General features: G+C 32.7%; 1 protein-coding gene across 2 annotated transcripts in view; it reads right to left on the bottom strand.

The window, feature by feature from the left end:
- Positions 1 to 4113: 4113 nt before the first annotated feature.
- The window catches only part of pgpep1 (pyroglutamyl-peptidase I), a 46564-nt gene continuing 38572 nt past the window's right edge, over positions 4114 to 12105 (bottom strand). The window contains exons 1-5 of one of the 2 annotated variants that reach the window (XM_058745991.1): positions 11983 to 12105; positions 10398 to 10450; positions 10170 to 10286; positions 6151 to 6383; positions 4117 to 5204 (exon numbers count right to left, since the gene is read on the bottom strand). The exon at positions 11983 to 12105 is cut by the window's right edge and continues 59 nt beyond it. In XM_058745991.1, coding sequence (XP_058601974.1) covers positions 5012 to 5204; positions 6151 to 6383; positions 10170 to 10286; positions 10398 to 10450; positions 11983 to 12013 — 627 coding nt within the window. In that variant the 5' untranslated portion in view covers positions 12014 to 12105 and the 3' untranslated portion in view covers positions 4117 to 5011. Of the gene's footprint in view, positions 5205 to 6150; positions 6384 to 10169; positions 10287 to 10397; positions 10451 to 11982 lie in introns of both variants that reach the window. The other variant, XM_058745988.1, reaches the window with a different exon arrangement.

The following is a 12105-nucleotide window of genomic DNA, read 5'->3' as shown; positions in this document are numbered from 1 at the left end:
CCAATCCGGCTTTGTTGGTACCATGACGCTGATCATCAGCTTTCTCTGTCAACTCAGGCTTGATCCTGAATTAATGAAGGCGTGCACTTGAAAGTGTGACATCAGTAATGAGCAGCCAATCACATGCCTTAAAACTGTAAAAAAAAAATAAGGCAACCTATCACAATCAACTTTTTAAGTTAACTCAACAAGCAACCGACAACTTAAAAACTTTAGTTCATCTAATGAATAAAATTCAATCTACTGAGTGCATCTTTTGGGTGCTATCAGAGCACTCAAAAGATGTTTTAGCATTTAGTTAAAGTTTTTTGACAATCCTCTTTTCTTTTTTTTCAATTTCTGTTTATTTTCAAAGCCTTCTACATATTACAAGTAGTATTTGCCTCTTAAAACTAAAGGCAAACATTTATGTCAATAGACAAATGTATTAAACAGATTGCAATGAGATGCACATATACAGTACCTCAGCGCACGATTCTCATCCATGGTGAGGATCAACAAATTTTAAATCAGTGAAAATATGAACTCTGATCCACATGAGAGCTAACTGACAGTGACATCAGCAGCAGCAGCAGCATATATTAAGCCAGTAAAATTTAAAACTAAATAATATTTTAATAATAATATTTTAATAATAATTAACATAAAATATTTTCAAGCTGCAATGCATGCTGGGAACTTGTGCAGTGTTTGTTCAGATGACTCAATTTGAAAAGTTGGGAGAACATTTGGATATTTTGTGAACAGACACTAGGCCTATCTATAAGTAAAGTAAACAAAACAACTTTGTAGCGACATGTTTAGAGTATTTTTGTTCGGTTCACACAAAAAATTAAACTGACTTCTCCAACTAAAAATTCTTTGTTCAGGCTACTTTTTTTTACATTTGTTAGTAGAACTTTTTACAGTGTTGCGAGAGAGATTAAAAGATTGAACAATATGAAGAATTTAAACACATTTACACAACACGATCATGAAACGATCTATCCATGAAAGAGGAAAACTTAAAGAAAACATCTTACCATATAAGTGCAAGTAAAAGTTGTAACGTTACACTGTAAAAAATTACCGTGATTTTAACTGTAAAAAACTGTGAAAATGCTACAGTAAAACATGTTAAATGGATAACGGTAAGTTCCTGTAAAATTTACAGGGAAATACCGTAAACTGATGTTCCCAGAATTCCCTGCGTTGCATTTCAAATTTTTGAATTTGATGTTTTTTCTTTGAAATAACTATGTTTCTTCTTAGTTTTTTCTTATCAGTTATGTTTATTAGGGTTGTATGTTACATCTAATGTTGTTAAATTAATGTTTATATTTCAGTTTAATGAGTCTCACCGTGATGGTGTTTAGTGCTTGTGTGAATGACACGGTGCACCTTCTATTCATGTTATTATTTAAAAGCTGCTTGTGATGGGCTTTGGTTCATCGTGTGACTTTCTCATCATCTTCTGCATTTGGTGGTTATCAGTGTATTTCAAAGGTACAAAACAGATTTCAGTACTTCAATAGGTTGGTGCATTAACATTATATCAAATAATGAAATTACGGTATCTAACTGTAAATTTAAGTTAAAACCGTGAAACCTAAAATGTTGTTACCGTATTCCTTTTACAGTAGAATTTTGGCAACCACAGCTGCTGTTTTTTTACCGTAAATTTTACAGAATTTTTTTTACAGTGTAGTTTAAAGAGTTGATAATGTTTATAGGTATAAAAACACTTAAAAATCTAAGCTCACATGCAGTCATGTTTACATTGATTTTAAATAAAAGCTTAATAATTACTATTAAACTAAGCTGGTTTGTGTAATTATATTATAAATGATATAAAAAATAATCATCTCTAAAAAACAGATGATTTTATCTTTAAAAATGTTTTACTATGTAGCGTCCTTTAATTTGGAGCAAGAGAAACTGGAGGAGTGGCTTTATTGCGTCAGAGCTGTGACAGTTAGCTCGAAGCTGATTGGTCAAATTTCAGTTTGAGATTTCTAAACCAGAACATAACCTGGTTAGCAGGTTAGCTGGGGAATGCTGCTAAAAGCCAAGCCACGTTCATGGTACCTAAAACCCAGGATTGGTGCAAACTAAACTGAATCTTACCTGCCTAGCCTGCTTAACCGGCTTCACGATACAGGCCCCAGATTTTCAAATGTTTGTTTCTCAGTCAAATATTGTCATATCCTAACAAATTATACGTCAAAGGAAAGCTTATTTATTGGATGGAAAGCTTTGGAAAAGCAATGCAAAGCTTTCATATGATGTTTAAATCTTAATGTCAAAAAACTGACCCTTATGACTGGTTTTGTGGTCCAAGGACACGTATAATATAGGCTACTGTGCGCTAAAGTGACATGATCCACTCCATCTAAAACTGCTGTATCATTTTAACTGCATACTCTAATTCGTTTATAATTATTATGCATTAAGTTTTCAAGACCTCATTTATGTTTATAGAACATGTGTAATTTTTATATATCTGACTTTAATGGACAGCAAATGGTGAATAAAAACAGTGAAGTATTATGACCTCTTACTGCATCTGAAGATACAGATTTTCATTGTACACACATAGAAGATTATTAATATATTAATAATATGATATGCTGATAATAAAATGGCTAATGCAACTTTACTCAAAATTTAAAACTTTCCTCTAGTGATCTCATACTTTTGTGTATTACTGTAAATTATTATACATGTAGATAATTTATAAGTCTTATAGTTATATATATTATTAATTAGAAATATTATTTCTATAATTTCATTATGAATGTGTGTGTGTGTGTGTGTATACATGCGTATATATATATATATATATATATATAATTTTAATTTATAATTTTGGAATAAATAAACTTGAATAAGGCAGAAACTGTTTATTGAGAGATACAATTTGTAAAAAAATTTGTGGCAGATAAGGAAACAACATAAAGAGGAAGAACAACAGTGTCCACACAAATGTGGGAATATTAATGCACACATACTAATCACCACCGTAATAGATGTCAGAACCTTTAATACAATAAAATGGATCCATGGAAATAAAGAAATGCTGAAAATAACAGTGTTTTAGGCAACATTAAAAAGAATTAAGATTCACAGCATAATCAGTTTGGTCCACTGTGTTTGTGATCGATAACAGATTCCAGTAAAAACCGTAGAAAAACAAGCTAAAGAAAATTAAAACCAAGTCATATGCAATTCAAATGACATTTTATAATATCACATAATGGACTGAGAAATTATGGTCTAATATAATATAATATAATATCCAGCATTTTGCAAAGAGTATGAAAGAAATGTAAAGAGAAAATCTTGAATAACGTTCACTGAGAGAAGACAACATCACCCTTACAATCATCACACGATTTCACATTTCATATAATTAACAAAAATAAAAAACCATACTGTTGTTGTCTTAACAGTGCTGATAGAATTAGACCTTAAATTACTCAAAAGGCATCGGGTTCAGGCGTCTTATGTGAGACCCTGTACATAAATGGCTTCAAATGAGGAAAAACATATTTCAGTTTGATGCTTATATCCCAAAGCCTGTGTACTCACATTGGCACTTTAATAACCAGATAGACGTGGTTATTATCTTTTTTTTTTTCACTGTCCAGCGGGCAGATCATAGCTTTTATTTTGTCATAATTTTAGGTCTCCTCTACAATATCACCCTTTGCACCTGCTCTTCAGTCTGAGACTAAATAAACTGTAATAATACTTATGCTTTCTGTCCAATGTGTGTTTGGGGTATAATTGAAAGCTGCAGATGATAAAGTCATATTTGAAACAGTATTATTTTACTATCATTAAGATACTATTAGTTTTAATTCATATTTTGAATTAAGTTTTTTGTATATTTTTCCATTTTCATTTTAAAGTTTTTTAGATGTTTTATTTTTCATTTTTAAATATTCTTTAAATGTCCATATAGTTTTTGTTTATATATATATATATATATATATATATATATATATATATATATTTTTTTTAATTTAGTTTAAATTTCAGTAATTTAGTTTTTATTAATATTTCTAATTAGTTGTAATATTTTAAAAATTATTTTAATATTTTGTCCATTTTATACACACATATATATATATATATATATTTTTTTAAAAATATATCAATATAGTTTTTAATAGTTTGAATGAGTTTCAATTGTATTATTTTGTCACTTTCATTTTAGTTAGTTTTAGTAATTTAGCCAATTTTAGCCATTTTCAAATATGTTTTAAATATCACAATATAGTTTTTAATAAGTTTTGATTTTATAATTTTTTTTCATTTCCATTTTTATTTTAGTTAAAGCTGTAGTAATTTAGTTGTGTATTTGTATATGTCTATATATTTTTGATGAATTTGTTTTACAGTTTTAGTTATTTTACTACAAGTTAAACTAAGTGAAAATTTAAAATTACTAGATGGATATATATTATTATTATTATTATTTTTCCCCCAGTTAACATTTATTTCATTTCAAGTAACAAAATGTTTAATTCGTTTAAATTTTAGTTTTGTTTGTATTTAATGCCATTCCAGCTTCTATATGACTATTTTCATGGTGAGAAAAATGTATCATTAAATTTTAGTTAATTATAATAGCCCTGGTTTAAATGACTTTATACTACAGACATACTTAATCTGGTGAATAATGATTTTAGAAATTCTGCCTTGATTGTTTAAAAAAATCATTTTTGAACTACAGTTTAAAGATCTCCTTGTATTCGAAGTGTTTCACATTAGAACCACACTTCCAAGTCTTTTTTATGCATAATACCATATCTCTGCATGTTTCAAGTATACCCCATTAAAGTGCTTTCCTGACTATTTGAACGCAGCTGTAGGATTGAGTTTAGCACACAAGCTGCATCTCAAACCAGCTGATTGATCCTAGTATGTAGCACACAAGTTAAGACACTGATGTCTTCAAATGTGCCTGAACTCTTGAATCCGAAGCAACGCTACATAACTGCGTACGAGACTCGGCCTGTGTCTCTCATTGGTCGTGCACACAGTGTTTCTTTCCCTTGTTGTGCTCCATCAGTTCAAGCATCTCCAGGATGACGGCCCTGAGGGCCCGAGCGAGCTGCTCCGCGCTGTAGGGCTTCCCTAGAGGAGGAACGTGCACAAACGCAGATCTGCCCTCGCCCATAAACAGAGACATGTAGTAGGTGTAGTCACACAGATACCTGGGAAAGAGGAATACATAATGACTACAATCAACTAAAAAAATGTAAAAAGTCTTACAAAATAAGTCTGTTCTGATGAAAAAAAATCACTGTTGCATGCAGTAACATAATCATTTACGTAATCAGATTACTTTTTTCAAGTAACTAGTAAAGTACATTACTTTTTCATTTATAAGCAAAAATCTGAGTTACTTTTTCAGATAAGTAACGCCAGTTACTTTGCTTTCCCATGCATTGACTGACTGCTCTCCTGTCCGCATATTGACAAAAATCAGGAGTAACATGAACATGATTATTACTGTAGTTCTAGACTAAATGTCAACATGCATTTACTCATCTCACTCACACAAATATTTCTCAAAATGAATAAAACAGTGAAATACAAACTCAGAACATGATGCAAACCTGCAGTAATTAAATATGCTAACGCAAATATCCTCATGTATTCAATCCCAGTTTATGAACTGTTTATTAAGTCTTTGCTGCTGACCTTCGTTGATGCAATTCAACCATACTAATAAGCAAAAATTACTTTAGATAAACATAACATTTGTGTTTCTTTTTTAAAAATATATTGCTTAAGTGTTGATGTATTTATTATCTGTAAAATATAACTTTTTTATATTAAAACAAACAAGCAAGTCCATCCCAGATCACAAAAAGTAACGCAACATTACTTTCCATACAAAGTACTTGTAAGTTACTTTTTTAGGAAGTAATGCAATATTGTAAAGCATTACTTTTAAAAGCATTTTGGTCATTCAATAAATTCTCATTAGCCAGTCTAATACAACCTTTGGGCTATATATGCAAACATCTGTTATGTGAAACAGCTTATTCATCACAGTACCCGACAAAAAAAACAACATGCACTTTTTATGGTTCTTTCATTATTAATTTGTAGATTCTGCAAGGTGTCAGCAAACAAGCAAGAAGAGCTTTTTACCTGCCGGCGTCCTTTGACACAGACACAGATACGCCGAGCCCAGAGGAGCTGACTCTCTTACAGACGGCGTCCATGTCTATGACAGACTGAATGCAGTCCGGTCCTCCCGCCATACAGCAGCGTGACTCCGGACAGAAGCTGCAGTTATCCAGGCGCATGTAACCCTGGTTATGACCACACTGTTCAAGCGTTACTGTCGTGGCCATGCCAGACACTCCAACATGGACCACTAACTTTGAAAAAAAACAGAAAGAAAAAAATAGAATTAAAAAGGAATAATTATGGATGAGTCATTAATACTACTATAATACTGGGGACTAAAAGATTTTAAATGTTTTTAATGAAGTCTCCTGCTCACCAAGGCTGCATTTTTGTTGTTGTTGTTGAAAAATACAGTAAAAATAGTAATATTGTGAAATACTAACTAAAACAAAGCTGAAAATTCATCTTTGATCACAGGAATAAATTACATCTTAATTTCACATAGAAAACAATTAACATCAAGAAATCAGTTAGTTTAAATTAAAATAACATTCCACAATATTACGGTTTTTACTGTATTTTGATCAAATAAATGCAGCCTTGGTGAGCAAAAGAGACTTCTTTCAAAAATATAAAAATGTTTTAATTATTCCAAACTTTTGTTTGCCAGTGTATATGATATGATAATACATTTTGATGAAAATTATTTGATGCAATTTATCATATATAAAAAGTAATGTGCAATAATACAATTTTACTTTTATTGCATACACAGACCAAGAACTAATATTGTTAAATAATCAAGTATTAATAAATACAATAAATATCATTTAAATAAATAATAACTTTATGAGCATAACATTATTTTAATTTTTTATTATTTTTTACATAACATACATACACTAGTACAGAGCACAATAAACACATCAGACATAGAATAATTGATCATATATATATATATATATACAGAGCTGGGTAGTAATTGATTACATGTAATCTGGATTACGTACATTTTCTTACTCTTTGCATTTTTACATCATTATGGTACAAGATAATGCTATTTAAATCAATGTGATAAACAAGTTAAGTCAAAAGTAATCTAAAAGTAATCCAAAAGTAATCTGATTACATTACCTAAAATGTGTAATGTAATGGATTACGATACTGACTACAATTTTTGTCATGTAATCTGGAATCAGTAACAGATTACAATTTGTAAGTAATCTACCCAGCTCTGTATGTATGTATGTATGTATGTATGTATGTATATATATATATATATATATATATATATATATATATATATATATATATATATATATATATAGATAGATAGATAGATAGATAGATATAGATACAGTGGGGAAAATAATTATTTGATCCCCTGCTGATTTTGTAAGTTTGCCCACTTAAAAAAGAAGGGTTTATCATTTTTATGGTAGGTTTATTTTAACCAATAGAGACAGAATATCGAACAAAAAATCCAGAAAAGAGCGGCATACAAATGTTAAAAAAAACATTTACATTTTAGTAAGTATTTGATCCCCAAGCAAAACATGACTTAGTACTTGGTGCAGAAACCCTTGTTGGCATGCACAGAGGTCAGATGTTTCTTGTAGCTGGTCACCAGGTTCGCACACATCTCAGGAGGGATTTTGGTCCACTCCTCTTTACAGATCCTCTCTAAATCATTAAGGTTTCTTAGCTGTCTCTTGGAAACTCGAAACTTCAGCTCCCTCCACAGATTTTCTATGGGATTAATTAACCTTAATGTGCTTCTTTTTGAGCCACTCCTTTGTTGCCTTGGCCGTGTGTTTCGGGTCACTGTCCATGACCCATCTTTAGTGTTCTGGCTGAGGTTCTCCAAGATTTTACAGTACACGGCCCCGTCCATTTGCCCCTCAATGTGGTAAAGTCGTCCTGTTCCCTTAGCAGAAAAACAGCCCCAAAGCATAATATTTCCACCTCCGTGCTTGACTGTAGGCACGGTGTTCTTGGGGTGATAGTCAGCATTTTTCTTCCTCCAAACACGAGTCGAGTTGATGCCAAAGAGCTCAATTTTGGTCTCATCTGACCACAGCACATTCTCCCAAGCCTTCTCTGAATCATTTAGATGTTCATTGGCAAACTTCAGATGGGCCTGTACACGTGACTTCTTGAGCAGAGGGACTTTGCGGGCGCTGCAGGATTTCAATCCATTGTTCAAAAAGTGTTACCAATGTTTTGCTTGGTGACTATGGTCCCAACTGCCTTGAGATCATTAACAAGCTCCTCCCGTGTAGTTCGGGGCTGATCTCTCACCTTTCTCATGATCATCCTAACCCCACAAGGCAAGATCTTACACAGAGCTCCAGACCGAGGCCGATTGATGGTTGTTTTGTATTTCTTCCATTTCCGAATAATCGCACCAACAGTTGTCTCCTTCTCACCAAGCTTCTTGCTGATGGTCTTGTAGCCCATTCCAGCCTTGTGCAGATCTACAGTCTTGTCCCTGATGTCCTTTGACAGCTCTTTGGTCTTGCCCATGGTAGTGGAGAGGTTGGAATGGAAGATACAGATTCTATGGACAGGAGTCTTTTATACACACAGTGAGCTGAAATAAGGAGTATCTTCTTAAAGTGACAGGACTAATCTGTGTTCCACATGTGCACATTACCAAACTGTGGGAGCCAAAATTCCTGCTGGTTGGTAGGGGATCAAATACTTATTAGACTTACTAAAATGTAAATCTTTTTTTTACATTTGTATGCTGCTTTTTTCTGGATTTTTTGTTTGATATTCTGTCTCTATTGGTTAAAATAAACCTACCATAAAAATGATAAACCCTCCTTTTTTTCTTTTTTAAGTGGGCAAACTTACAAAATCAGCAGGGGATCAAATAGTTATTTTCCCCACTATATATATATATATATATATGTATATGTATGTGTGTGTGTGTGTATACAGTCATGGCCAAAAATATTTTTTTATTTTTTTTTTGCATTGGAACAACACAAAAAAAATTGAGAAGAAAAGTCAAATCTGATACAATTCCACACAGAACCCAAAAAATGCACTGGACAAAATTATTGGCACCCTTAACTTAATATTTGGTAACACCCCCTTTGGAAAAAATAACTGAAATCAATGGCTTCCTGTAACCATGAATGAGTTTCTTACACCTCTCTACTGGAATTTCTGACCACTCTTCTTTTGCAAACCGCTCCAGGTCATTCAGATTTGAAAGATGTCTTCTCCCAACTGCTGTTCTGAGATCTCTCCACAGGTGTCCTATGGGATTCAGATCTGCACTCATTGCTGGCCATTTCAGAACTCTCCAGCGCTTTGTTTGTAACCATTTCTGAGTGCTTTTTGAAGTGTGTTTCGGGTCATTGTCCTGCTGGAAGACCCATGACGTCTGATGGAGACGCAGCTTGGGAGGTTAGCTACAGTGCCATGGGCTGTAAAGCTCTTGATGATATTGCGCAGAGTGGACACAGGAACATTGAGATCTCTGGAGATGGACTTGTAGCCTTGAGATTGTCCATGTTTTTCCACAATTTGCTCTCTCAAATCCACAGACAACTCTTTACACTTCTTTCTTTTCTCCATGCTCAGTGTGACACACAACACAAAGGTTGAGTCAACTTTTCTCCATTTTAACTGGTTGCAAGTGTGATTACTATATCACCTGTTACTTGCCACAGGTGTGTCTAAATACAAATTACAGGAGCATCACATGCTTGAAAAGCAATTATTTCTTACAATTTTGACAAGTTGCCAATTTTGTCCAGTCCATTTTTGAGTTCTGTGTGAAATTTTATCAAGTTTGACTTTTCTTCTCTGTTTTTTTGTGTCGTTGCAGTGCAAATAAAAACAATAAGCATGTGAATACCAAAACATTTGCAACTTTCTGAGAGAAGTGTTGCATTTTCTGACAGAATTGCAAGGGTGCCGATATTTTTGGCCATGACTGTATGTTAATACAACACTCTGTAGACATTTAGCATCACTAACCAATAAAACTACACAACACAAACATGATATTGTTACGCTACTTGAGGAAGGTGCTGTTTCCATAGAGACGGCAGAAGACTCTGAACCGCCTGATACTCCACAGGAACTTCAGCAACGTGAAGGTTTATATCGTGACGCAAGCCCAGTTTCTCCAGCTCCTGACACAAGGAAATCTTTATGTTAAGTCATGCAGATGCATGTGAACAAACAGTGAGTACAGCTCATAGTTGATATGCTCTGTTCGTTTCATGGCGGTGTGAACATCATACCTGTACTGCCACCCAGCTGGCATTGACAGTGTGTTCACCAAACGGCTCAAAACCTACAGAAACACAGAGAAATCATAAGGCAGACGTAACATATTGTGTTATACTTGATGCTGATTGGTCAAACATTTTATATAACACTCAGCTTAATAATTGATCATTGTCTCAGGTAAGTCTCTTGTATCACTCTCACATTCTTCACACATAATAAGATCATTTCAAGTAGTCGTATGATAAATAAAGTGCAATAATGCAGTCATTGCACCCCTCCATTATCAGGCTCAGCTTTTCTGTTTTATAGCTGTCACACACTTTAAACTCAACAGGTTTTCAGGACGCTAAAGTCAGCTAAATCTAAACCCTGCAGTCCAGAGTCTAAGATCTGATCCTGCTTTAAACGGGATGTAATGAGTAACTCTTGCGTTTGAGTTTCAGATGAGATGCTGCCATCAGTAACCTGAACCCAGAGTCAAGCAAAAACTCTGTTATTTACTTCTCTAGAACACTTTTTATCAGCTACATTAGGAGGGAAAAATTGCATGACAATAAGATTATTAAAATGTGTAATTATCGGATGGTAATATGTTGCATGAAAATATTATGGTGTGCGTGTGTATGTAAATATGGTATAATGGTATACATATTACATTATGGAAATTATGGTACTGAATACATTTTCATATACTCCAAATAAGTTTTTTTTTTTTGCTATTAACATTTTTGTTAATTGAAACAGAGCGGAAAATAAATAAAATTAAATATATAAAATTAAAAACGGAAATGATTCTGTGACAAGTAACTGAAACAAATTTAAAGTACTAAAATTACTTGAACATAAATAAAAACCTATTTATATAAAAATTAAACCTAAACCAACAGCAAAAACAAATAAGAACGAAAAAGGCAAATAAAAATTACAACAAATTTACTAAAATTAAATAATAAAAAAAAAAAATAAAAAAAAAAAAAAAAAATAATAATAATAATAATAATAATAAATATATTTTTTTAAATAAAACCCAAAATAAGGCTTAAACCCATAGCAGTATAAAAGTAACAGTAAAAATAAAACTGACCCCAAAACTCCTCAAAGAATATCATACTATAGAAAATATCCAAACATATTCAAACAAACATGGTAAATGTCCCAAACACCACTATAGTATTACCGTGGTAAATACAAAAACTGAAAATAAAGTTATGTTATTACCACAGTAAACATCCAAAAACACTAAAATCATAGTAATTATAAAGGAAAAATAAAATTTAATTAAGTGAATGAATAAAACAAAACACGACACGGTGTTCAAAATTTCTGACAACATCGTGGTCCTTGCCGATAGTTTTGAGAAGTGGTAATAGTTCGATAAAAATAAGTGTTTTATGTATTTTAGTTTTGTATTTAGTGCCAAACGACTTCGAGTTGTAATGATGATCATTTGCGTGTCATGAAATTGATGATGATAATATCACTCAGTGACAGAAGAAGACTCAGCTGTCACTAGAAAAACTCTTAAAACTGAGACAACAATCACACGAGGCATCAAAACACCCCTTTTTCCGCTTCAACGCATTCATCACAGTTTACCTGTCACGATAACCGTCTTCTTCTGCTCCATCGCTGAGAAATGAGAGAGTTTCGATCAAGAACAAAACAACGATCATCAGATCCGATCTCACAAACTGACATAAACACACATCATGTTGAGCT

Source organism: Onychostoma macrolepis, chromosome 02 (assembly GCF_012432095.1).
Source record: "Onychostoma macrolepis isolate SWU-2019 chromosome 02, ASM1243209v1, whole genome shotgun sequence".
Classification (NCBI taxonomy): Eukaryota; Metazoa; Chordata; class Actinopteri; order Cypriniformes; family Cyprinidae; genus Onychostoma; species Onychostoma macrolepis.
The sequence above is the reverse complement of the archived record's forward strand: the minus strand, read 5'-3'. Positions and strand labels throughout refer to the sequence as shown.